At 34.4% G+C, this 24,936-nt stretch overlaps 2 protein-coding genes and 1 pseudogene across 2 annotated transcripts; 1 reads left to right on the top strand and 2 right to left on the bottom strand.

Annotated features, from left to right (window-relative positions):
• Window positions 1–4,585: 4,585 nt before the first annotated feature.
• Window positions 4,586–5,731, bottom strand: LOC146881835 (uncharacterized). The gene has a single exon (XM_085669361.1). The coding sequence runs from the start codon at window positions 5,729–5,731 to the stop codon at window positions 4,586–4,588; it is 1,146 nt and encodes a 381-aa protein (XP_085525487.1).
• Window positions 5,732–15,794: 10,063 nt separating this feature from the next.
• LOC146881836 (uncharacterized) lies at window positions 15,795–16,638 on the bottom strand (annotated as a pseudogene).
• Window positions 16,639–20,011: 3,373 nt separating this feature from the next.
• On the top strand, window positions 20,012–21,386 carry LOC146881837 (trans-resveratrol di-O-methyltransferase-like). The gene is made up of 2 exons (XM_085668733.1): window positions 20,012–20,788; window positions 20,873–21,386. The coding sequence occupies exons 1-2, from the start codon at window positions 20,018–20,020 to the stop codon at window positions 21,164–21,166; spliced, it is 1,065 nt and encodes a 354-aa protein (XP_085524859.1). The 5' UTR covers window positions 20,012–20,017; the 3' UTR covers window positions 21,167–21,386.
• The last annotated feature ends 3,550 nt before the right edge of the window (window positions 21,387–24,936 follow it).

Here is a 24,936-nt window from a genome sequence, read left to right on the forward strand (position 1 = left end):
GCGAGCCGGACTCGCCTAGGCGAGATTAGCAGGGACTCGAATAATGTTGCTGCTTGAGCATTTCGGTCAGGCGAAGAACTCTGGTTCTGAGCGATAGACCATCTCGCTTAGGCGAGAATCCATGAGTGTTAGTTTTGAACTAGGGGTCTCTTTCTCTGACGCGCATAGTTAAATTGTTGGGCGATTGGAGATCTCGCTGAGGCGAGAGTCTTTCGCCTAAGCAAGAAATCAAGGAGGGCCTTGCCCAGGCGAGCAAGGCTCGCTCAAGCGAGAGTGCGAGGTTGTTTTGTGCGTGCTGCTCGCTCAGGCGTGGTAACCTAGCCTAAGCGAGATGAATTGTAGATAAGTGAAAATCTTAAAGATCTAGAAGATTATCAACAAAATTAGTAGAATACTGAATATCAAAATAATATCAACGAAATCATCCACCAAGTTGGTTACTTCAATTACCAGATAAAATATTTGAAGAATATCTCAAAGATATTAAGCTTTAGACGACTAAAAGATATATATATATATATATATATATATATATATATATATATATATATTCAAGAGATTTAAATACAAAGTCAATTACAAAGTTATAGGCTTAGTCCAATTCGAAAAATCTATAAATAAAGGACCTAGCAGAGGTGAAATGTGTAAGACCCGAGAAATTTAAATAATTAAATAAATAATTATTTAATAAATACGGGTAGTAGAAGCCTTTATGGCATTTGATGCTAATTGTTGTGATGTGGAAAAGTACTAGGTCAAGTAGTTTAGAGTATTTTGATTATGTGAGAGGACTGTCCTATGTATGCCAATTGTATGATATTTTATTTTACGCATTATTTTAAGGTTATGAATGAATGTGAGTAGTGATAATGTAATCCTAAAATTATAGGAATTATCACAAAATATGAATTGGTTGGATTGGTGGTGCTTTGACTTTGTAATTTCATGGCTGTCTGTTCAAACCTTGCTCATAACGAAATTGACTTATTTATTTTTTCTCACATAAGGGTGATCTCAATGTGAAGGGGTGGGAAAATCCTAGAGGCAATGGGCAGCCAAGGGAGCTGGAAAAACAGCCCATAATGGTCTATGAAAGATAATTATAAACATTAAAAGGCCATTTTTCATTTTTTTTTGCTATTAATCATATTTAGGGACCATATAAAAGGGGAAAATAAGGTAATTAGAAGGGTTTTTGAAGTCTGAAACCTAGAGTGAAAAGAGAGCACATAAATTTTAATTTTTTTTTTTGCTATTAACCATATTTAGGGACCACATAAAAGGGGAAAATAATGTAATTAGAAGCGTTTTTGAAGTTTGAAACCTAGAGTGAAAAGAGAGCACGAATTTTGAGTGAAAAAGTAAGTCAGAGGGAACCAAGGGCTGAGTTGGGAGAGCACTAGGCGAAATCCAAATTGGGGCAAGAAGAACTATCAATCTTATTTTCCTTTTTAGCAGAGGAAAACCAGGTTAGGGGAGTTCTTTCGCACTTCTATAAAATTGTGAATTTTCGTGTATTCTGTAAAAATGCATGAATAAATTTATCCTTGCCATGAAATTGTTGTACTCCATGTGATTGGGTTGAGCATTCACTATTTTTGATGTTGTTTGAGCAAACTCATAAGTTTTTATATGAATGTGCCCAGGGTTTCTGCAATACATGATTGAGTGTGGCTAAATTTCACGTTTTGGGAGTCTAATTGGGTCTATAATCTGTATTTTGTGATCGACTTGTCAAAATAGATTGTTGGTAAGGTTTGGGATTGGGGTTTGGCTTGGAATTTGTTGTCTACATGCAAAAATAGAGAGGATGTCTGCTATTTTCGCTTAAGCGAGCTAGGCTCGCCTAGGCGAGATTAGCATAAACTTGAGTTGGTTGGTACCCGAGCATCTCGCTTAAGCGAGCGTATCTCGCCTAAGTGAGAAATCGAGGGTACTGTGGGGTTCCGCTTGAGCACCTCGCTCAGGAGGAGAGCTTTGTTTTGGGCGACAGAGTATCTCGCCCAGGCAAGGAGTTCTCGCCTAAGCGCGAAGTCGTGGAGGGATGTATGCTTTGCTTGTCTCGCTGCCTAGGCGAGAGACCTTGTTTTTTTGGGCGAAGGACAATCTCGTCCAGGCGAGAAAGGCTCGCCTAAGCGAGACTTCGCAGTGAGTCCCTGTAGCACGCTCTCTTAGGCAAGGAAGCTTAGCTTAAGCGAGACAGACCTGGTCGCTCAAGCTAAGGCTCCTAGCCCAAGCGAGTTTAGTGAAGTTTTGTGCGCGTTGTTTGTACGCATTGATGTGGAAGTGGATCAGGAGATGCTGTGCCATGAGCGGGTATGTTCATGGATGGTGGTTAACACGTGATGGTATGAGCGAGTAGGTTCATATTCAGTTACTCTCGTGTGGGGATACGAGCGAGGTAGGTTCATATGTTTTGTGCTCACACTTGAGAGATGTTGTGTGCAGGGAGGTACGTAGCTGGTGGATCACGGGCGGGTAGGTTTGTAGAGCAGGACTACGAGTGGGGAGGTTCTTAGAGGCAGGACCACGAGCGGGCAAGTTCGTGTGAGCATCATAAATACTGAGTCCATGGCTAACTTTGTTATGTGAAGTGAAGGTTGAAAAGCCTTGGATTATTAAGAACTTGGCCAAGGTCTAATTTTAATAATATAGCTAGGTGTAATTATATTAATGAATTGATGTGTTTCTTTTATTATTGAGCTTACCCTTTCTATTTGTGTTTAGTGATGATCGTGTAATTCTTTACACGGGAGTAGTTGATGATACAGGTGATGCTGCTAACGTTTGGGACGGAAAAAGGGGCTAGCTTGGGTTGAAGCTAGGAATTTGTTATTTTGCTGTTATTTTATTGGATTTTGGAAAATTGTAATAATCTTATTTATTATTAGTAAATAGTTTTGGCGCGTTAAGGATATTATTGAATTTTCCCGTGTTTAGGGATAATAAAAGATTTGACGTTTGATGTTCATTTCTTATTTCTTTAATTTAGTTAAGATTAAAACAGACAAAGATATGTTTGAGGGCTTAATTAGTCCCCTCTACTGTTCCTGATATTTATATAAATGATGAAGGAGATACAAAGAAGTTGAAACATTAAAGGCTACAACTAGGTGCTAGGTTAGAGGTTATCCAACACTCAACCTCCTAGCTTACACATCATGATTGCCTAGATATACTAATTACTTCTACACTCCCCCTCAAGTTGGAGCATACAAATTGTATGTACCCAGCTTGGAGCATACATGTCTGCGAGTTGGTCATTCGATCCCACAAACTCAGTACATATTTCCTTTGCCAACAACTTTTCACGAACAAAATGACAGTCTATTTCTATATGTTTTGTTCTCTCGTGAAACACTGGATTCGAAGCAATGTGGAGAGCAGCTTGATTATCACAATACATCTTCATAGTCTTGATGTCACAAAAATTAAGTTCTTGAAGAAATTGCTTCACCCATATAAGTTCATATGTTAGTGACGCCATGGCTCTATATTCAGCTTCAACTGTCGATCTAGCTACTACACTCTACTTCTTACTTTTCCATGAAATAATATTACCTCCAAGGAATACACAGTATCCAGTAGTAGATCATTTGTCCATAGGAGATCATTTCAGGAGAGTAACAATGATACCCTTTTTGAAGACGGGAATAGCCCAAGAAGACACATTTGAGAGCACGAGCAGAAAGCTTATCTAGACCTGGAGACAGGTCGTGAACAAAACATACACAACCAAAAATCCGAGGAAGAATGTGAAAAAGATGGTTATCTAGAAACAAGATGGAGACAGGGACTTTATGATTGAGAGAGGAGGAGGGCATCCGGTTAATAAGAAAACATGCAGTTAAAAGGGCATCTCCCCAATGATGGACGGGAATATGAGCACCAAGCAAAAGTGTACGAGCAATTTCAACCAAGTGTCGATTTTTTCTTTCTGCTATACCGTTTTGCTATGGTGTGTGTGGACAAGTGGACTGATGCAAGATACCATGTGAACTTAAAACTGCAGACAAAGTAGAGGAGAAGTACTCTTTGGCATTGTCACTTATTAAGATTTTGATTACTCGACTGAATTGATTCTTGATTTCGTGTAAAAAAGATGTGAAGATGGATAACAATTCAAAATGATCTTTCATAAGATAAACCCAAGTACATCGTGAAAATTCATCAATGAAAGTAACAAAATACCTAAAACCAAAAGACGAAATACGACTAGGTCCCCAAATATCGGAATCAATGATGGAGAAACTAGAATTACATTGTGATAAAGACTTTTTGGGAAAAACAGATTTAACATGTTTGCCTAGTTGACATGATTCACATTCTAAGGTTTGGAGACCACTAAGTTCAGGACACATTTTTGTTAACTTGGACAGATGAGGGTGACCAAGCTGATCATGTAACACTTTAGGACTAGGAGCTGCAACACATGACACTCGTGGACGAGATCCAAAATGATATAAACCGCCGGCTTCATATCATTGTCCAATTTGTCTCCCCGAACCACGCTCATGTATAACAAAAGATTTGTGATCAAAGGTTACTGAACAGTTGAACAATTTGGTTAACTGGCTTAAGGAAATTAAATTGAAGGGACAATTACGGAAAAAAGGACTGATTTTAGAGTTAGGGAGGGAGACAGGATGACTCGATCGACTCCCTTTGAGGAAGTTTTAGAGCCATTGGCAAGGGTTATAAAATGAGGTTTGTCTTGAAATGAAATGGTTGAGAATAAAGAGGTATTACCAGAGATGTGGTCAGAAGCACCAGAATCAATTACCCATGAATTATGACTTTCAATAGATTGAGAAATGCAAGCTGTTGAAGTACTCGGGGCTTGAGATGATTGTGTCAGGTTGTTGGACTTGAGACGTAGGTACTCTTGATACTCGTCCTCAGGGAACTTGGACTCAGTAGTGTTAGCCTGAGAGACATTGGCAGTCTTAGATAGAAAACCATGTAAGGAGTAACAGTTTTCCTGAGTGTGACCCATCCGCTTGCAATACGTGCATTGAGGACGTCCGCGGTCTCCACGTCCACCTCCTCTAGGTCCACGTCCTCCTCTTCCTCGAGTTGCGGCCATAACAGATGATTCTACTCGAGCATGAGATTCTGGAATTTCAAGTGTTGGGACTTTCGGGACACGAATCATACGTTGGATCAGGGTGTCCATGGAAGGGACCTCATGAGAGGTCAAAAGTTGATCTCTAATGTGATTGAAGTCTGGATGAATGGCACGAAGAATCATCACCATATAGTATTTGTCCAGCTTCTTCTTCATTTCATCTGAAGCATCGACTTCGAGAAACATTCGCAAGTCTTCCACGGCTGATTGTGCTTCATTCATGAAGGAGATCATGTCATGATTGATCATTTTCAGAGATGCCAACTTGTCTGCCAAATCATATAGGCGTTGGATATCGTTGGCATAGATATTCTGAGTTCTCTTCCAAAACGAGTGACATGTTTTGAATGCCCTAAGAGACATTAACAGTCTCGACTCCACGAATTGCCACAACAAGGCACACAATTGAAAATCTGCTTGCTTCCACTGTTCGGCTCTTTCTTGAGGCACATGGCTTCCGTCTTTCTCAAGGTGGTCATGATGTCCTTGATCAAGGAACCACATCTCGACGGCAGCGGACCAGGAGAGGTAATTTTGTCCATCTAGCTTCTCGGAAGTAATGGAAGGACTTCCAAAGAATGAAATAACACTTCCAAAGGCCATTTCTGATCAAGGGAACAAAAACAGAAATGCAGAAACGCAAAAAACAGTGGAGATTTTAAATGACCGAAGGAGATGTTCGCAAGGGTGACGTTTGGACCTCATTGAATCGGAGTTTTGAGGGTTCGAACAGCAACAAAAGGCTCCAGCGAGAGCTACGGAGGTGGCGCCGTGACGTTCTGATCAGCATAAGGCGGCGCGTGGGCTACACGCGCTTGTTCGCAGCGGAGAACGGGAGGCTGGTTCTGTCACTGGTAGGGGTGGCTGTCGCTCGGAGAGGCGCTCCAGATCCAGTGATTGTCGGCAAAAACTGAGGTGGCCGGAGACGATGCGCCTGTTCGTAGAAGAGAAGATGCGGCGCGTGGCGATGCGTGGATGGGAGGCTGGTTCCGACACCGGTGGGGGTGGCTGTCGCTCGGAGAGGCGCTCCAGATCCAGTGGTCGCCGGCAAAAACTAAGGTGGCCGGAGACGGCGACCGGCGGCGAACAGTTGCGGATGGTGGCGGAACAATGGCAAACACTGATGATTTTGTGAACAGTGACAGTGGGTAGCTTTGGATAGTGTTTTATGGCAGTGGACAGCTGCAGACAGTGATTAACAGTGGCGGATGGTGGCGCACAGCTGCGGACGATGGCAACAAGTGTTGGTGGACAGACCAGACAGAAACCAGAGCGGGATTGACCCGCTCTGATACCAAGTTGAGATTAAAACAGACAAAGATATGTTTGAGGGCTTAATTAGTCCCCTCTACTGTTCCTTATATTTATATAAATGATGAAGGAGATACAAAGAAGTTGAAACATTAAAGGCTACAACTAGGTGCTAGGTTAGAGGTTATCCAACACTCAACCTCCTAGCTTACACATCATGATTGCCTAGATATACTAATTACTTCTACAAATTTTAAATAAGTAATATCTAGTAAGGATGTTACAAAATGGAAAACCCTTTAGGCAAAAAGAAAACTCTTTTGGGGAAAAACACCCTTTGGGGGAGAGAGGGAAAGAAGGTATAGGCGTATTCTCAAGGCTGAAGGCATTCATCTTCATCATTATTCTAGTATTCAGAATGTTAAGGAGTAGCTAACTCCCTCATTCATGGGGGTTGGGTGTAACGTATCCTTAACTCTTTGTGAATTTTACTATTCAATAAATTGTTTTTCATCACTTTTGTTTTCTATTCCTGTTTTAACTGCATGATAATTATTGATTGCATATTTGTGAGTCTCTAATTATTGGACATGATATTAGAACCTAGACTAGAGTAGACAACTAATTGATTGTGCATCTATACATAGAGTACATCATTGGTCAATCATAACATCAAAATTTTGATCATTAATGTGAACTTATAATAAAAATTGCTAAAACATTGGAGTTTTTATTATTCATGTTTAGACTTGTCGCTAAGACATTAGGGCTTATTGCATAAGGTGTGAATGCTAGAGTAGAAATGAGAAGAACATTGTTTGGTGTTTTTGCTTTGAATTGGATCCTGAAACTCAATCCCAGTGAAGTCTTTATCATATATTGTTGCACACCATATGTTTGATAAAAATATAAAAAAAGTTTTATTTTAGTTTTTGTGAAATTTGTTGTCTAATTGAGTTATAAATTGTAATAGTTGCCAAGTGTTTCATGTAAGACTCGGGAAAAATAATTATTATTACAAGAATGATAATTGGCGTGAGGAGTATTATTTAAGTTAAAAATAAGTAAATAATTCAATTGGCATGCTTATAATTTTATTTTCTCGAATGCATTAAAGATGTGAATGTTATTGTATGTTGTTGTGCGTGTGGTTGATAAGAAAGATCAGGTAGTTGATATGGTTTGGAGTGTTAGGTTGGAACTTGGAAGTGGCAAGTTTGAACCTTTGCTAGAGTAAAAAGGGTAGAAATATTGACTTTCTTTTTGATAATTTTGTGGTGCACCTTGGAAGGTGAAAAGTTGAGGCAAATTCATTGTATACGGACACAAGCATGAGAATTAACTTACTGATTAATCAGAAATTAAGGTGAATCTTGTGGGCATGAAAGTAACGTTGAGTTGGGAGAGAAAAAGGTTGGATCATAAATTGTTCAGTCCAAAATATTTATATATTTTTTAGTTTTTAACATTGTCTATTAAGGGAAAACAAAACGATTTTCTTTCAATTTAAAAATTGGGGTTGTAAAGGGAGGTGAGTCAATATGTGTTAGTGAGAGAGAAAGAGCGGAGTTTGGTTAAGATGTGAAGACAAAAAAGCTTAGAGCAAAGGCAATGGTCTTGTTGTAGGAATGTCAGGTAAGAGGTGCTAACCCATTTTCTTAATATTACTTGATTTATGGAATGGAGGAATTGTGGAGTGTACTTTTGGGTTAAGTTTTTGTGTAAGGGGAGCTACACCTTGTATCTATGATTATTTGTTTATGTGATTTATGCCTTGGATATGAGATTAGAAGTGTTTATCCTTCTGGTAAAAGAAGGTTGGGTTTTTGGTGTAAAGGGAGTTAACCTTGTGCTTATTATATGATTACATGTGGATACATGTTGAAGTTTGATTATGAGATGCTAAAAAGTGATTTTAGTGGAGAATTCAAATTTTAGGAGATGAATATGTGGTGGTATTGTGAAGTACATTTTTGGATTCTTAAGATAAGGGGTGTTAAACCATTTTCTTGATATTACATGATTATGTGTAGAGAAATGATTGTAAATTGATTTATAGAATGAAGGGATTGTGAAATGCATCTTTGGCTTACGTTTTTGGTGTAAGGGGTGCTAAGCCTTGTTCTCATTGTTTTGTGTTTATGTGTCAAGAAATATGTGCAGTTGAAATATGGAATTGTAAGGGAGGAATATTTTTCATGTTCTTATGGAAGAAAAATTCGTTATTTGATAGTGGGGTTAAGATGTTTAATTTAATTACTATAATTTTTGGTTTGGATGAACCAATGGGGGAAATTAAGGATTTTGATCTTCATCTTGTTACCATGTGAATTTATTTGAGGTTAGTGCAATGGTTATAAATGGAACTTGTTTTCCTTTAAAGTGTTAATGATGATTGAAATAGGCATGATTTGATAATGGGTCTTTGGATGTGCCTTTGGTTTTTTTTTTTTTGTGAAGTGTAGGGCGTTTACAAGTAAGTTGATTGAAAATTTTATTTAGAGTAGTTGATGGACTAAATTTCCCGTTTAGAAAAGTAGATGTTAAATGTTGTATGGAATAAAATTGTTTTTTGTTATTCTTGAGCATATGGGAAATCCATGGTGTAATAGCAATGGTAGATGTTTCCTCGCGATGATGAAATTATGAATTGTGTTGGAGTAACATGATTTGGTTAAATTTGGGGTCTTGGGTAAGGTTCTTGGAGTGAGTATGGTTCCAAGCGTACTACTAATTTGGGTTCAAGTGTAGTAAAATTTTATGTGTTTATTAAGAATTCATGAGTTGTGTCAATGCATGGGTGAATTTTTGTTCCTGATTTGAGTCTTGCATCTTCGAAGCCAAATCCACAAATTATGGAAAAATCCATTGGTCACCTATGAAACTTGTTGGTTCACATTTTTGTATTCTGCAGCTAAAACCACAAGTTGTGGAAACATCCACCAGTCACCTGTGTAACTTGTTGTTTTGTTGTTGCAGCTTTTTTAAACACATGGTGTTGTTGCTGGTTTAAAAATGTTTTTGGTTCTATACTATTTTGTGCAAAACTTTTGGGTGAGTTGTATGTTAAAATCCTTAAGTGTAAGGAAATAATGCTTGAGTTATGATATGATGATGATGTATGGTTAATCTTATGATGATGTAATTGCATGATGAGTTGATGTATGTTTGATCTTGTGATGAGATCTTGTATGTATGTGTATACATATATGATGGGGCAAAATGAATTCTCCAATAACTGTAAAGCCAAAATGGTTCTTTTGCCCAAAGGGCTTTATCGAGTTAGGGTAAAAGGGTTTCTTTCAGCCATAAATCTTTGGCATGAGCTTAGCGAGAGTGCTCTTACCCAAGGCTTTGTCGAGCGGGTAGATTTGTTTCTTGTAAGTCTATGGAAAGCAGGTGAAAGACCCTTTTCAAGAGGTGTTGTCGTGAAGGAAATGTATAGTGGTTGATTATGAGAGAATGTTGTATTGTTGGATATTACTTGGTGGTATTATGTTATATGTGTGGAAACATGTGATAGGGGTAATGCACAATGAGTTATATGTGGGTAATACACTATTGTATGAGTTTTTATTGGTTAGCTCACCCTTATTTTTGTGTATTGTTTGTGTTTGTGCGATGATGATATAACGTGTGTATTGTACGGAACATATGTGGATGTAGATGATAGCGGAGAAGCATATATAGTCATGAGGAATTCGTGGGAAAGCTTTCTGGGAAACTTTATAAAAAGCATTTTGAAGTGTTTACTTTTGAATAAGGAAAATGTAGTAGTTTGATTTAGTTTTGAACTTGAAATAACTTGTAATGAGTTTTTGTTTTGACGACTTAAATTAGTTTGGTTTATTGTATTAATGCCTTATTTTAAATAATAAAGTTTTGTTCAGATCCCTTTTTTGGCAACTAGTTATTGAAAAAAAAAAAACATACTGTGAAGTTTTCTATTTCATAGGTGGTATATGAGTTTTACATTTTTGGAATTTTGGCAATTATAAAATGAGACGTGGCATCTTGAAAGGGAAGTTACATTTAACAAGTCTATTGTGAAATGATACTTGGAGTTTGCATTTTATTACTTGTACGATTTCGTACACTTGCCAATCTTATAACAAGTTTTTGGCGTCGTTGTTGGGGACTTGTGTTTAATCACAAGGCAATTTGGGCATTTATATCTCTTTTAAACTTTGTTATATGTTTTTTTTTCTTTTATGTAGTTGGTTTATAGATGTTTATGATTTCCATTCATTTAATTTGTGCTTAATGTTTGTCTCGGGATATGCCTTAAAACATGATCTAGTTGTTGGAAGGTCCTAAACATGGAATTTTAGTAGCCTAACTAATCAAATGAAACAAAATATTGCAATTATCAGAAATGGGATTGTGTGTTTGGACTCCACTATTATGGTTATAATGCAAATTTTGATGCATGCTTAGTCCAAGAGATTTGGTAAGGTATGTCTAACTTAGATAGGCATTACAAGAGACATCTGTGTGTCTAATCTTAGAGAACATGGAAAGTAGTATTCATCGCAAATGAGAGTACTAAGTAATTTTGCAACAAGAGATAGTTCTGTGAGGTTATTTAGGAAATTTGTTTAATCATTTTTGCATATTAGAATTATTGTTTGGTTGATGTGCTTATGTTTTTTTTTCTTTGTTTCTATACTTTCACTTTTTTCTTTGTTATTTTTATGTTTATTTGTAGTTTTCAAATTTTTGTTTATATAAAATTGGGATAACCTGTTTTTTCGAGTATCTTTTGTGTTCTTGTGAGTGCAAGGTATTGATTAAAATGAAGATAAGCCATAAGAAAGCATATGGTATTGGTTTAACAGACAACCCACCAAAAAGAAAAAAAAATCACAGTGGATATCAGGCGTCAAGCTAAAAGGACGTTAAAAGAGTGTTTGCTGGGAGGCAACCCAATATTTTTAGGAAATGCTTAATTATTAAACTCTCTCTGAACTTGTTCTAATTATGTCCTAAAAATATATGAATTGAATGTGGTGGTTATTTTTGTAAAATATGATGGTTTTAACTACCAAAATTTATGCTTATGGCGGTTTCAAAAACCGCCGCAATTCATGTCACTATAAAGCATAATGTGATGGTTTTAAGTGAACTATCATGTTTTACATTGTATAAAGTGGTGGTTTCCTGAGGTAAATTACGAAAGTTAAAACCGCCGTAATTTGTTAAATAAAATTAAATATATTGAAAATAATGACACTTAAAATTGTCACAATTCACATTATATTACAATCTTTGCCGCTATTATTAAATGTTGTAATTTATATATCTTATTATTATTATTGTCCACATATATTTATTATTTTATAATTCAATATTATTTTTAAATAATCATAATTTAAAATATATAAAAAATAATAATCATACTAAAAAAATTAACAAACATTATCTTTCATTAGACATAAAATAATTACATCAAAGTATGATATTCAAGGAATAAAAAAATCAACATTATAAGGATTTTAGCAAAATCTAATTTAGGAACTAAGTGAGAATTTTCTATCCATAGTCTTAAATTACACTTCCTCAACTCTTACGCTACAAACTCAACATACTTTAGCTTTTGGAGCTTAATTTGAATGTCTTGGTTTCAACATCTTTTGCATTTTTGCACTCTCAAGTTCGTCGGTAATTACCAGTGACCAAAATTTTGTCAGTAAAATTCGTTCATAAATATCACAATCTACTTCATCTTCTTCCTCTCCATTCTTTTTCTTCTTCCTTTGATTTTTCCATTTCTTTTTCTTCCAATTCCTCCTCCCCTCCTCCTCTTCCTTTCACAAAGCTACTGCTATCGCCCTCTAGCTTTGTCGCTACCATTGCTAGCTCATCCTCTTCTTCCCTATCTTAATCTTCCTTTTTCTCCTCTACTACCACAACGACCTCGACCGCTGACGTCATTCTACAGCCAACGTCGCACTATTGTCCTTGTGTCACCACCGCCATCATCGCTGCATCGTCGAACACCATTGCATCGCCTTTAAATCCTCTCATTCTCCTTCTTCTCCTCCTCCTCCTCCCCTCTAACTTCTTTTGCTCCTTCTTCTTCCACTCATTCTCTTTTTTTTAGACATCTATAATTCATTTATAAATATATTTCGTCAGATTTGGTGGGAAATTTGGTGCCCAATTTATTAGTAGAGTTTTTTGTTAGTAATCCAAATTTTATTTTAGTAGGAAATTTTGTGCCTAATTTACCAACAAATTTGTTCGTTAGTGTAAAATAAGATAAAATAGGGTTTTGGGATTAATCTCCCTTGTGTAAACCCTACACAAAGGACAGTTTATTTATATTGATAATAGGCCAAATCCTAGAAATACATAATGGGCTGAGCCCAACTATTAAACACAATATTATATCATCTAACACTCCCCCTCAAGCTGGTGCATACAAATCGTATGTACCAAGCTTGTTACAAAGATAATCAATTCTAGGTCCTCGAAGAGACTTAGTGAAAATATCTGCTAATTGATCACTTGAGTTGACAAACTCGGTCTTGATGTCCCCGGATAGGATTTTTTCTCGAATGAAGTGACAGTCAATTTCAATGTGTTTGGTCCTCTCATGAAAGACAGGATTAGAGCTAATATGAAGAGCAGCCTGATTGACACATATGAGTGTCATTTGAGTGACATCTCCAAATTGCAATTCTTGAAGCAATTGCTTAAGCCAAACAAGTTCACATGTGGCTAAAGCCATAGCTCTATATTCTGCTTCTGCACTAGATCTTGCCACAACACTTTGTTTCTTGCTCTTCCAAGAGATCAAATTACCACCAATTAAGACACAATATCCGGAAGTAGATCTTCTGTCGAAAGGAGATCCTGCCCAGTCAGCATCTGAATAACATACAACTTTTGTATCAGAGTTGGAATCATATAGTAAACCTTTTCCAGGAGAGCATTTGATATATTTTAATATGCGAATAACTGCATTCTAATGTTCTTCAAATGGGGAATTAAGGAATTGACTCACCACGCTAACAGCAAAGGAAATATTAGGACGAGTAACAGTAAGATAATTCAACTTTCCAACTAACCGTCTGTACTGTTCAGGATCTGAGAAAGGCTCCCCCTGTTTAGGTAGAAGTTTAATATTAGGATCCATGGGTGTTTCTACCGCTTTAGAATTCATTAATCCAGTTTCCTCCAGAATATCCAATGCATATTTCCTCTGAGATATGACAATACCACTATTGGATTGTGCTACTTCAATACCCAAGAAATACCTGAGTTTTCCAAGATCTTTGGTCTGAAAATGATGACAAAGATGTTGCTTTAAGAGGGAGATGCCAAGGTTGTCGCTTCCTGTGAGAACAATGTCATCAACATACATTATTAAGTAGATACATCCAGCATTAGAGTGACGATAAAAAACTGAATGATCCACTTCACTGCGAGACATGCCAAATTGTTGAACAACACTACTGAATTTTCCAAACCAGGCCCGAGGAGACTACTTTAGGCCATATAAAGATTTGTGAAGACGACAAACCAATCCAGAAGACTCCCCCTGAGCAACAAAACCCGGAGGTTGCTCCATATAAATTTCTTCATTCAAATCGCCATTGAGGAATGCATTTTTGACATCAAGTTGGTGAAATCAATAAGTGCCCAACCTGCTTTCTTGCCACCCCCTCTTGCAATCCCCGCCGCGTTTGCTCCACAGGGTCAAGCCCCGGGCAACAAGTTGGTGAAGAGGCCATTGGCGAAGAGCAGCCATGGCAATGAATAAGCGAACAGATGCCATCTTGGCCACTGGAGAAAAAGTATCACCATAATCCAAACCAAAGATCTGTGTGTAACCTTTGGCAACAAGGCGAGCTTTGAGATGGTCAACAGTACCATCAGGGCCAACTTTGATAGCATAGACCCACCTGCAACCAACAACAGATTTCCCGAATGGTAATTGAACAAGATCCCATGTTCCACTATGCCTGAGAGCACTCAATTCATCAAGCATGGCCTGACGCCAACCAGGGTGGGCTAATGCATCACCTAAAGATTTTGAAATTGACAAAGAGGAAATAGACGAAAGGCATGTATAGAAAGATGGAGAGATTCTATGATAACTCAAAGCAGCATAATGAGGGGAATGATTACGGGTAGAACGCATACCTTTACGAAGGGCAATGGGAAGATCAGACTCAGTTGTTGGAACCAGAGGAGACAAATAACTCGGCACTTGATGTGAGTCATGTGTTGGTGGTTGGCAACGATGTCTTCTGCTATAAACCTGAAGAGGTGGTCTATCCGCAATAGGTACACTCGGAGGTGGCTGAGGAGAATCCGAGGTGGCACTGGAAGTGGGCACACTAGAAGGATCACACATAACAAGGATATCTATAGTAGTAGATGGTGGCTCACAACGAGAAGAGGGGTGTGTGAAGTAAAAAGAAGACTCGTCAAAGGTGACATCAGCGGAGATAAAATGACGGTTGAGGGAAGGAGAGAAACACTTATACCCTTTTTGTGAGCGGGGGAATCCTAACAAGACACATTTGTGGGCTCTCGGAGACAACTTATCCAAGCCAAGACTAAAATCATGAACAAAACATGTGGACCCAAAGACTTTAAGAGGTAAAGGGTGAAGAGGGTCGTGAGGAAATAAAATAGAATGAGGAACTTGGTTATGCAAGACTGAAGAAGGCATGCGATTAATAAGATAACATGCAGTAAGAACCGCATCACCCCAAAAATGTGAAGGAACTGTACCATGAATTAAAAGAGTGCGAGTTGTTTCAATAAGGTGCTTATTCTTGCACTCAGCCACTCCATTTTGTTGGGGTGTATAAACGAATGATGTTTGATGAAGAATGCCCTGAGAAGCCATAAAATGTTTGAAGAATTGAGAGAGATATTCACGACCATTATCACTCTGCAAATTTCGAATAAAAACCCCAAACTGTGTTTTAATTTCATGAAAGAATGATTGAAAAATAGAGAACAACTCAGAACGATTTTTCATTAAATATAACCAAGTACATCTTGAATAATCATCAATAAAAGTAACAAAATACTGAAAACCTAAAGTAGACTTAACACGACTAGGTCCCCAAATGTCCGAATGAACTAATGCAAAAGGGGACAAAGCTCGTTGTGAGACACTACAAGGAAACGAACTACGACTATGCTTTCCTAATTGACAAGACTCACACGACAAACTAGATAACTTGGACAAGTTGGGGACAAGTTGTTGCAGTTTGGCAAGGTTGAGATGACCAAATTGTGCATGAAGAAGGGATGGTGATTCCATAGCTGCGCCAACATGTGAAGGAGGACGAAGATGATACAGACCATGAGACTCACATCCGGTGCCAATCATGTGTCTCGAACTCCGGTCCTGTAAACAAACATAATCTTTGGTAAAAGAAATAATACAATCAAGAGAACGAGTTAGCCGACTGACAGATAATAAATTGAATGGAGACCCAGGAACATAAAGAACATGATCAATGGATATGGATGGAAAAATATTAACAGTACCAACACCATGAGATGAGACTCTAGACCCATCAGCCATTGTAACTGAGGGTAAATGATCCGGACAAGACAAAGAAGAAAACAAAGATTTATTACCAGTAATATGGTCTGTGGCGCCTGAGTCAAGAACCCAAGGACCAAGAGAATCAGAGTGAGTCAGGCCAACGAATGATGTACCTGTGCGTGCAACAGAGGCAGATGTAGTGGAACTAGAACTCTGACGTTCCTCATACCATTTGAGAAAGTCGTTGAAAATGGCAGGGTGCCCTGTGGTATCAGATGAAGCAGGATCCACAGTCGCTGATCGGGGAGGAGGATCAGAGTGAACTACTGCAGCAGACCAAGGAGGACGTCCATGTAGAGCATAACATTTGTCAATCTTGTGGCCTAATTTGCCACAATGGTCACACTTGGGTCGTCCCTTTTCTCGGCTTGCGAGAACGATTGCGATCATCCCGCTAAGAGACCAAGACTGAGGAATCATCAGCACAAGTAGATGTATCAATGATTTGTTTTCTTGGCACACGTAAAAGGGCAGAACTAGTAGTAGTGAAGTTGGGCACAACAGGAGACCCCAAAATCTGGTCGCGAACATGGGAATATTCATCAGAAAGACCATGTAATGCCAACAACATAAAGAACTTTGACCGTTGCTCAAGTTCTTCAGCTGGAGTGGAGGCCGGAGGCAATAACTCATTTAACTCATGCAAAAGGGCATGAATTTTGCCCAAATATTCAGCCATGGGTCCAGGACTCTACGGAGCAACAACTTTGAAAAGATCCTGACAAACACCATAAAGACCCTGAGTGTCATTGGTGTATAACAACTTGGCCTGTGCCCAAACGTCTGAACATGTTTCATATGAATGAAACATTTGTTTCAGCGAAGAGTTAATGGTGGACTTAATGACGATGCATAATTGGGCATCAATTTTCGTCCAGCGAGAAACTTCATCTGCAGCAACTGTAGTTACACTCTGGGTGAGATGATCTTCATATCCTTGACTCTTGAGCCAAAGTTTGATATCGGATGCCCATGTCGCGTAATTTGTGCCATCCAACTTATCAATGGATAAATGCACATTGACGTAGTTGGTATAAACAGAGGGTTCAGACAGCGGAGTGCTTGAAGATGACACACCCGAATTGGCAGCGGAAGAAGCCATAGAGGGAGAAACCCTAAAAATTCAAGGTGCTCCGATTGAAACAACAACCACAGATTCAAAAAGAGCTCAAGAAGGCGATTCAGGCGAAGTTGATCGGCGCGGAAAACGACCGGCGGAAAGGTGGCGGCTGCCGGAGCTTGCGGCGGCGCGTGGAGGTGCGTGAGAACTCCGATGGCGGCGATCTCTGTGGCGTTGGAGTCGCTTGGCCGAGACGAATTATTAAACACAATATTATATCATCTAACAATTAGTAATTTCAATTTTAAGTTAGCAGAAAATTCAACGCCCATTTGTGTTGACAGATTTTACAAAATTCCATTACTAATGGATTTCACCACGAGTCACAACAAGAAATGTAGCGCTATTTTAACGATATAATTTACGACGGAAAAATTGGTCAATAATAACAATTTTATATTACCTTTCCAACAAATAATAATTCAAATTTTAATTTACAACAAATTTTATCAGCGGATTTATTTTTTTTGATAAATTTTGTCTTTAAATGTAGTTTAATTAATAAATTTATTTTTGGTGATAAATTTTTTTTGATAGTTAAAGAATTTCTTGTAATGATATTACCGAGGTCGAAGAGCAAAACCTTTGTAGAAACATTGGGACAACAAAGTTTTAGGGTCGATAATGCTATTTTCATATATATATATATATATATATATATATATATATTTTCGTGCCAAATGTTTCAATTATATAAATGGGCCATGTAAGTCAATTTTTATTTATGTTTTCGTTGTTATAATAATTATATTTTACTTATAATTCATTGTGTTTGGTACATGGACAAATTGAGTGTGAAATAAGAAAAAATAGACATATATAAATTTGTTAAGGCTTAATGCATATAGAAATCTAGGAACACAAAGTTTAGATCTAGCAATACTTGCAAACATGATAAGTGACTCAAAAAAATATTTACTTGACCCCATACATTGAAAGGTTAGTTTTCTAACTTGTATATTTTTTTAAAATTGTTGTATTTGTATAGTAAATTCTTTTTCATTCAATTGACAATTATTTGTAATTATACATAGGGATTATATAGTAGTGTGACCTTGTTCATTTCAAAGAAAACTCATCTAGAAAGTGAAAATCTTATAAGGGTAACTTAATATTTTTCATTATAATTGACAACTCTAGGTGTATTTTGATTATCATATGTCCTTATTGCATATAATGTTGTGGTTGACACAAATATTTTTAAGTAGAAGTAGTAGAAAAAGGTCATTACAATCCATACCCTAAGGTTACAAAACTTCTATTCCATACAACAATTATTTTAGTCTTATAACTTAGAGACTAAAATGTGCAAAAGATTGAAATTAGAGAAAAAATATTTTAAAGATTTGAGTAATCATTATGAATATTGAACATGTCAAACAACAATTGAGAAAGAATAAAAATTTTCATCGTAAAAGAAAAATAATAGGTATCCAAATGAAATATAACTAAGGACATGAGATAATACAGAATATAGAATTTTTAAGTTACCTAATACTCAATGAGTCTTTTGATTATTTAAAATGAAAACGGATTTGAGGATGAGAAAGAAATGAATATGTACACACTCATCTAATCCTCATATCCAATTTAGAATTGGATATTACTAATACTTATATTCTTGTCAAAGTGAGATATCCTTATCAAAATCAGAATGGATTCAAACAATATCTATCGAGACAAATTTATTTGTCATTCTTTTAGGGAGAGGATTTATTTTCTTCTTATGTGTGCCAAACCATCCATCTTTAAATTTCTCTTATCCCATGCTTATCTATTATAATGAGTGTGATCCACATAGTATTGTTCAAATTGATGATTTTATCATTATCATCATCATTATGATCATAATCATCGTTATCATCATTATTATCAGTATTATTATTTTAATTTAAAATTTTGTTTATATTTATTATTATTAAATTTGGAAAAATGTTATCTAATAAATATTTAAAGGAAAATTGGTTACGAAAATATAATTTGTATTCAAGTTACTATTAGTAAAGTATCGAGATATATTTATATAGTATACCTTTTCGTATTCAATTTTCTAATAATAAAAATTAAATATTTTGTTCATATAAGTTAATATTAATTTAATGGTAAAAATATAAATATCTATAATTCATAAATAACATGTTTGAAAAGGAAGTTTGGTATGGGAGTGGAGACGTTTTATTTTGTTCTTATGTACGACAAGTCGTTTCACCATCTATTCTAACTTTCCTTTATCATATCATCATATTTAATATTTAAAATAAGGGTTAAATATGATTTTGGTCCCTTAATTTTTATTGAATTTTGGAATTAGTCTATTTTGAAACTTTGGTCCAATTTAGTCTTTCATCTTTCGAAATACTTGAATTTAGTCCTTTTAATTAAATTTTGTTAGGTTTATTTGATGTTTCATACGCATTTCAAGATTGTATTTATATTTTATATTGTTTGACTCATTTTTACTTTAATGTTAAGTTAAATACTATTATGAAACGTGCTTGAAATGTCAAATATACTTAACAAAAATCTAAGTAAAACGACTAAATTCACGTATTTCGAAGGATGAAGAACTAAATTGTTTCAAAATTTCGAAATGAATTAATTCCAAAATTCATTTTAAATTAAAGGACCAAAAACATATTTAACCCTTAAAATAATTACTATAAAACAATATCATTTCTTCAAATGTCAATAATATTTATTATTGTGGAATTATGCGTATTATTATGTTATTTAAAATTTTATTTATATTTTTTATTATTTAATGATAAAAAAGTTATCTACTAACTATTGAAAGAAATTGGTTATGAAAATACAGTTTTTCTTAAAGTTACTATTAGTAGCAATAGCACCAAGATATTTATGTAGCGCACCTTTTGGTCATTATAAATACACCGAGCTAATATGAGATTTAATAGCACACAAACTACAAAAGTTTTACATGGAAACCCAGGGTGAAGTGCATGCTTCAAAATTGCTTCGAGCTCAAACCCATGTTTGGAATCACATTTTCAAATTCATAAGCTCTCTGTCTCTTAAGTCTGCTATTGAGTTGGGGATAGCAGATATCATACACAACTATGGCCAACCTATGCCACTCTCACAACTCATTGCTTCATTACCTATCCACCCTTCCAAGACTTCCTTTATCAGCCGTTTGATGAGAATTTTGACTCATTCCGGTTTCTTCTCTGAACACCATGGCACCCCAAATGAGGGTGAAGTGATGTATGTGCTAACTGATGCATCTACATTACTCCTAAAGGACCATCCCTTTAGTATGAGATGTGTGCTGCAATTAATATTTGATCCAGTTATGATCAATCCATGGTTTCAATTCTCTACCTGGTTCACAAATGAAACCCCTTCACCGTTTCAAAGTGAAAATGGTATGGGATGTTGGGATTTTGCTGGGCGTGATCCTAATTTCAATCACCGTTTCAATGATATGATGGCTATGGACAGTCGACTGGTTTCCACTGTGGTGATTGAGAAGTATAAGAGATTGTTGGAGGGAACAGAATCATTGGTTGATGTTGGAGGAGGAACAGGGACTATGGCTAAGGTCATTGTTGACTCCTTCCCACAGCTAAAGTGCATTGTATTTGATCTCCCACATGTTGTAGCAGGCTTGGAAGAAACTCAGAACATAAAATATGTTGGAGGGGACATGTTTGAAGCAATTCCTCATGCTGATTCCATCATGTTGAAGGTAAATATACACTCTCTCTCTATATATATATTATCATAAAATATGTTGTGTGATTCTTATCTTTTTTACTTTGACAATAAACAGTGGGTATTGCATGACTGGAAGGACGAGGAATGTGTGAAAATACTGAAAAATTGCAAGGAGGCAATAGCTAGCGAGGGAAGGATTCTTATCATAGATATTGTGATGGAGAATAAGAAGGAAGACCATGAATTAACTGAGACGCAGTTTTTCTTTGATATGCAGATGATTATGTTGTTCGGTGGAAAAGAAAGATATGAGAAACAGTGGGCCAACCTCATTTTCTCTGCTGGTTTCAGTAACTACAACATTACTCCCACACTGGGATTAGTGTCTATCATTGAGGTTTATCCCTAGTGTGTTACTGCTGCAAAACGAGTTCATGAGAAGAACTACTATTTATCTCTATCATAAATGTATTGTTTTCTTTCCGTTTGAGTTTAATTTTCTGTTCTATATATTGATGGAACTTTCAAAAAGTATTTACTACATATGTCATGTGAAATTCATATATAAGAAAAAAATATTATGTCCCATCTAAAAGTTGAACTAATAAATTTGTTAGAATTTTTATTTTTATCTTGTTTAGTCTTTGTGTATTAAGTGAAATTTCAGTTTATATTTAAATTTCTTAATATTTATCTTACATTAAAATAGAATATAATTTAGAGAAAATTAAAGAGATCATTTTATCAAGTTAATATATATATATATATATATATATATATATATATATATATATATAATAGATATTAATATATTTTATTTTTAGTATAAAAAAATTCTAGTCTCAATAAAAAAAAATAATTTCATTAGTTTTATTTGAATATTTAAAGTAATTAAAAATGTGTTTGATCTTTAATAATTATGTGTATCTTAATTTTTATTAAAATGAAGATTAACCTTAATATACAATTAGAATTTTCTTCATCTTAATTTTTGCTGTATAAATTTAAATTTCTAAGGTGATTATTTAAGATTAATTGCATTTAACCATAATTTTTCACTTAATAGAAACATGTCAAACAAATGCTCAAATATATTTTGCTATTAGTACATTCAAACAAAACTAACAATTATTAAAATAAATTTTATTTTATTTTAATTTATATTATCGTAAATTTTGTTCAACATGTGATATTTTTGGCAAAAATTACAAATCTCGTATAACTTCTTATGAACAAAATTACATAACCAATTTTTATTAATAAAATTGCTTGGTGACATACAACTACTCAAGTCTTCATATATTCAAGAGAGATATTAAGTTGGGGTGACAACTCAAAAATAACTCTTTATTTTTTTTATTTTGATAGTACTTTTCTATTGTTCTCTTTCATATTAATAGATGTGGGATTTTGGTGAATACAACCACCACATTGGCTTTGAAAGTAATTTATTAAACTGATTTATTGAATATTTTTAAGGGAAAATTACCTTTAGAGATTGATGAAAACAAGATAGTGTAAGAATAAATTAGTTAGGAATAAGCCATCGTTGGTGATGTTTTTTGGTAAACTTGTTATCCTATTTAATTAAAAATTCTTACATTTGATAGGTTGAGCTTTTGGATTATTTTTTCTAAATTCAATTAAACTCACTTGATTTTTGTTTTTATACATTTTATTAAGTTAATTGAATAGTAGATTTTAAATTTATTTTTATTACAATTTATAATTCCAAAATATACTTTTATGAATTGTTTTTAGAATAAATTCTTTTAAAAAATAGAGAATGTTATTTAATATTTAAAAATTAAAAATTTTCATATTTAAATTTTTTTTAATATAGAATAAGAAAATAAATTTAATTATAATTACATAATAATAATAATAATAATTATTATTATTATTATTATTATTATTATTATTATTATTTAATCACTCTTGTGAAGCTAGTCTATAAATTTAATATACAAAGTCTATCACTAAATACATAAAACATAAGTTTAATTGAGTTTAATCATATCATAAAGAAAGCCAATCAATAAGTGATCGAGTTGGATATATGCTCCAGTTATCTAAATAAATATTCAAGGTGAAAAATAGATTGTAAATCAATTAATTAGATACAATTTAAAATAATTCTTAAATTGTTGGTTCACATTATGTAAGGACTGATTTGGCGAAAGATTTAGAATTAAATTAGTGAAATATATAATAACTAAGTTTATTGAATATTTTTCAAAATAGCGAATGCTATTGTCACATCTTGTAAGAATATTTGGAATAAATTATATTTCTATGGAGATGTGCAGAAAATAAAACATTGAAGAAATTAATTACTTGTACAATTTAGAAGGTGAATGGAAAGTATTTCCCTGCATTCAGTAGTTCTTAATTATTTAGGAGTTGAGATGAAAGATAACTTAAATACAAGGACAACATCTCGACGTGATTCACATAATGAAAATAAGTTTTGAAAAAAAATCTCATTCTCATCCTTGACTCTGGATTAGAAACTTTCAATAAACTCTAATTCGCCACTTAAAAAACAAGGTCACTCATAATTTAAATACACTTTCTCTTTTTAATTATTTGAGACAATTTAGACAATTTATAAGCATAAAAAAATGGTAAAAACTTTCCAAACTCTAAAATAGATAATACATTAAATACAATAATTGAGTTTTGAAATATTTTAGCACTATAAAAAACAGATTTTATACATTTAAATAGAGTGGTTTGATATATAAGTTTTAACAAAATAATGAATATGTATTTATAAATTGTAATTAAACTTAGTTATTAAATTATTTTAAAAAATAAAAAGATTAAATTGAATTAAAATTTTAAACAGAGAGATTAAATTAATTTTTTTTAAAAATAAAATTTTTTAAATAATTAATTGACCAAAATGAATTTTTTAAGCAAATTAGAAGACTAAATTAAAATAAAATATAATAAAAAGATCAAAATAAATTAACTTAACAAATTAAAAGACTAAATCAATAATTAAGTCACCAAAACTAATATTATGCTATTAACTTACAAATTAACTCAGTTTTTTCTCTTTCACCGACTAAGTTGTCCACGGAATTGCAAAAAATTAAAGAAGGATAACGATACATCGATCAAATTGAAGAAAACAATAACAATCATGTTATCTCAAAAATCATAAATTTTTAAATTAAAATAAAAATTATTTTAAACGAGAAATTTAATTAAAAGTAGTTAACTAAAAATATATAAACTTAGCAATAGACAGTACGGGAGGTAGTTAGAAATAAATTAGTTTCTTAGGTTCAAATCACATTACTACACGCCACGTTAAACAACTCTCCCCCACACATTATTTTCTTTCTAAAGATTTCCATATGACATCAATCAACATGAAGTTAATTTTTCTTACTTTTAATAAATGAATACCTTTTTTTCTTTGCCAATTTGAAACACGCTATTCTCAAGTATCCATGTTCTTCCTCTTTATTATCTATTATATATATATATATATATATATATATATATATATATATATATATATATATATATATATATATATATATATATATATATATATATATCATCTTTATTTTATCAATTTACCATTATACCCTACAATGCTTTTTGGATGTAAAACGTGTTTCATGATTTTTATGCCATTTTACGCTTCCTCTCATTATTCTCTTGGGTTTCAGAAGTCGGTTTACCCTCGTTGTTTATTGTTCATTTACCCTTCCCTTGCATAATTTACAATTATAAGCTTTGCTCTTCTTCTCCTTGGTAAATATATTATCTGTTAATTAATTCTAATTACGTGGAATCGCTGTCAATTGGCATATGCATCCGAGGTATTGTCTGTTTTACAACGTCAATTTCGTCACGATTTATTTCTTGAAAGGTGTCTTGGTAGATAGAAGGAGAAAGTAATATTTCAACCGTCTTAGACATTGACTTATAAGTGATGTTGGACTATTAGGTACGGTAGAAACATTTTCACTATTATGTTACCTGAATTCGATCAATGCTAATGACACTAAATTCAAATTGCAATTTAAATGTGAAATCAAGATTGAAACTGAATGAATATGATTGGATTATGTTTCATGCATATGTGAATCAACGCCATGAATAAGTGTAATTGGAATTAATGGGTTTGGACAATTACAATTAATTTTTTTACTTTAT

The sequence above is a fragment of the Vigna unguiculata genome, chromosome 11 (assembly GCF_037176805.1).
Source record: "Vigna unguiculata cultivar grain cowpea cultivar isolate G323 ecotype 2 chromosome 11, ASM3717680v1, whole genome shotgun sequence".
In the NCBI taxonomy this organism is placed as follows: Eukaryota; Viridiplantae; Streptophyta; class Magnoliopsida; order Fabales; family Fabaceae; genus Vigna; species Vigna unguiculata.

Coding starts and splice junctions, on each gene's coding strand:
- LOC146881837 (XM_085668733.1), top strand. CDS start 20,018: ATGGAAACCCAGGGTGAAGTGCATGCTTCAAAATTGCTTCGAGCTCAA. Junction 20,789..20,872: donor CTGATTCCATCATGTTGAAG/GTAAATATACAC, acceptor GACAATAAACAG/TGGGTATTGCATGACTGGAA.
- LOC146881835 (XM_085669361.1), bottom strand. CDS start 5,731: ATGGCCTTTGGAAGTGTTATTTCATTCTTTGGAAGTCCTTCCATTACT.